The sequence below is a fragment of the Myotis brandtii genome, unplaced genomic scaffold (genome assembly GCF_000412655.1).
Source record: "Myotis brandtii unplaced genomic scaffold, ASM41265v1 scaffold743, whole genome shotgun sequence".
In the NCBI taxonomy this organism is placed as follows: Eukaryota; Metazoa; Chordata; class Mammalia; order Chiroptera; family Vespertilionidae; genus Myotis; species Myotis brandtii.
This window is the reverse complement of record NW_005370960.1, coordinates 1,440,153-1,441,641: the sequence shown is the minus strand read 5'-3', so window position 1 is coordinate 1,441,641 and position 1,489 is coordinate 1,440,153. Positions and strand designations below refer to the sequence as shown.

The 1,489-nt window shown below is 58.9% G+C and overlaps 1 protein-coding gene across 1 annotated transcript in view; it reads left to right on the top strand.

The window, feature by feature from the left end:
- The window catches only part of ADCY1 (adenylate cyclase 1 (brain)), a 31,069-nt gene that overhangs the window by 26,999 nt on the left and 2,581 nt on the right, over positions 1–1,489 (top strand). Inside the window, exons 12-13 of the mRNA XM_014530530.1 lie at positions 1,030–1,099; positions 1,158–1,476. Of these exons, the coding sequence (XP_014386016.1) occupies positions 1,030–1,099; positions 1,158–1,476 (389 nt within the window). The remainder of the gene's footprint in view (positions 1–1,029; positions 1,100–1,157; positions 1,477–1,489) is intronic.

Here is a 1,489-nt window from a genome sequence, read left to right as displayed (position 1 = left end):
CGTCAGCGACCGGCTCTCTCCAGACACGGCCTCCTGCTGGGAGTCGGCCCAGAGGCCCGTCCCGAGCGTCCCCGGCCCCAGGGCAGAGCTGAGGGTCAAGTCCACAGGCTGTCCCCCTCCACCCCCCAAAAAAAAAGGGCAGGAAAGAGGAAGAAGAGCAAACAATGCAACGAGTGGAAAGCAGACGTGGAAGTGGCAGACGCCAGTCCACCTGCCCCAGTAACCCCTTATTTATTTACGTTATTGTTAATCCTCCCGAGGACATTTTCCCGTTGATCTTAGCGTGGGAGGGAGAGACACAGAGAGGAGGACATGGCTGTGAGAGAAACACATCGACTGGTTGCCTCCCGATCCGCACGCCCCGACCGGGGCCAGGGATGTGCCTGCAACCGAGGTACGTGCCCTTGACCAGAATCGAACCCAGGACCCTCTGTCTGGGCCGGCGCTCTGTCCACTGAGCCAAACCGGCCGGGGCCCAGCAATCCCTCTAATGGGAATGGTAAACGCACCAAGTAGAAGACGGACGGACAGAGAGGCTTATAAAAGAGACCCAACTAGGTTTTCCACAAGAAACAACAGTTTTAAAAAAATATCAAGAGATATTTTTTTAAAATATCCCCACACGGAGATACATTAAAAATAAAAGGAGGTGGAAAGATACACCGTGGTGGCGGTAATAAAAAAATGCAAGCAGCTGCCTCAGTTTCAGACAAAGCAGACGTTAAAAGCCACCAGACAGAGAAAGGGTCACTGGTAGCGATGAGGGAGGTCACTCACAGACCCACACCCGGAGGAAAGCGGGAGACGCGCCAGGCGGACGCCGGTTACGGTCGGTACAGTGGTTCCCAAACTTATTTGGCCTACCACCCCCTTTCCAGAAAAAATATTACTCAGCCCCTGGAAATTAATTTTTTTAAAATTTTAATAGCAGTTACTCATCGCCCCCAAATGCACCTGTGGCCATCACCGCCCCCCTGGATCGCTGCAGTGCCCACCGGGGGGCGGTAGCGCCCACTTTGGGAATCACAGGGTTGGTATCAGCACCCGGCAGACCCCCGGGCTGACCTCCGCGCCTCCATCTCCGGCCCCTACCTGCGCGGTGGGGAGCTGAGCACCCCCAGGGGCTGCAGGTGCCGAAAACCCCTGATGAAGATGAGCCATTCCCGGGCCCCGGAACGGCCCGCGCGGAGGGCTGCCTGGTGGGTGTGGGTCCCGATCCCACTGGGGCTACAGTCTGGTCCCGCCCCCGGCAGCTGGCCTGTGGGTGCCCCTGCCCCTCCGCCCTCATTTCCCCCAATGTGACACCCGTGTCCGCCACGTGCAGGCTAAGAGGTGCGTCTCCGCCCACCTGGGCACGCTGGCCGACTTCGCCCTCGAGATGTTCCACGTCCTGGACGAGATCAACTACCAGTCCTACAACGACTTCGTGCTCCGCGTGGGTAGGTGGCCTCGGCCCTGCACCCGCCCCAGTGCTGGGGGAGGCCTCCCC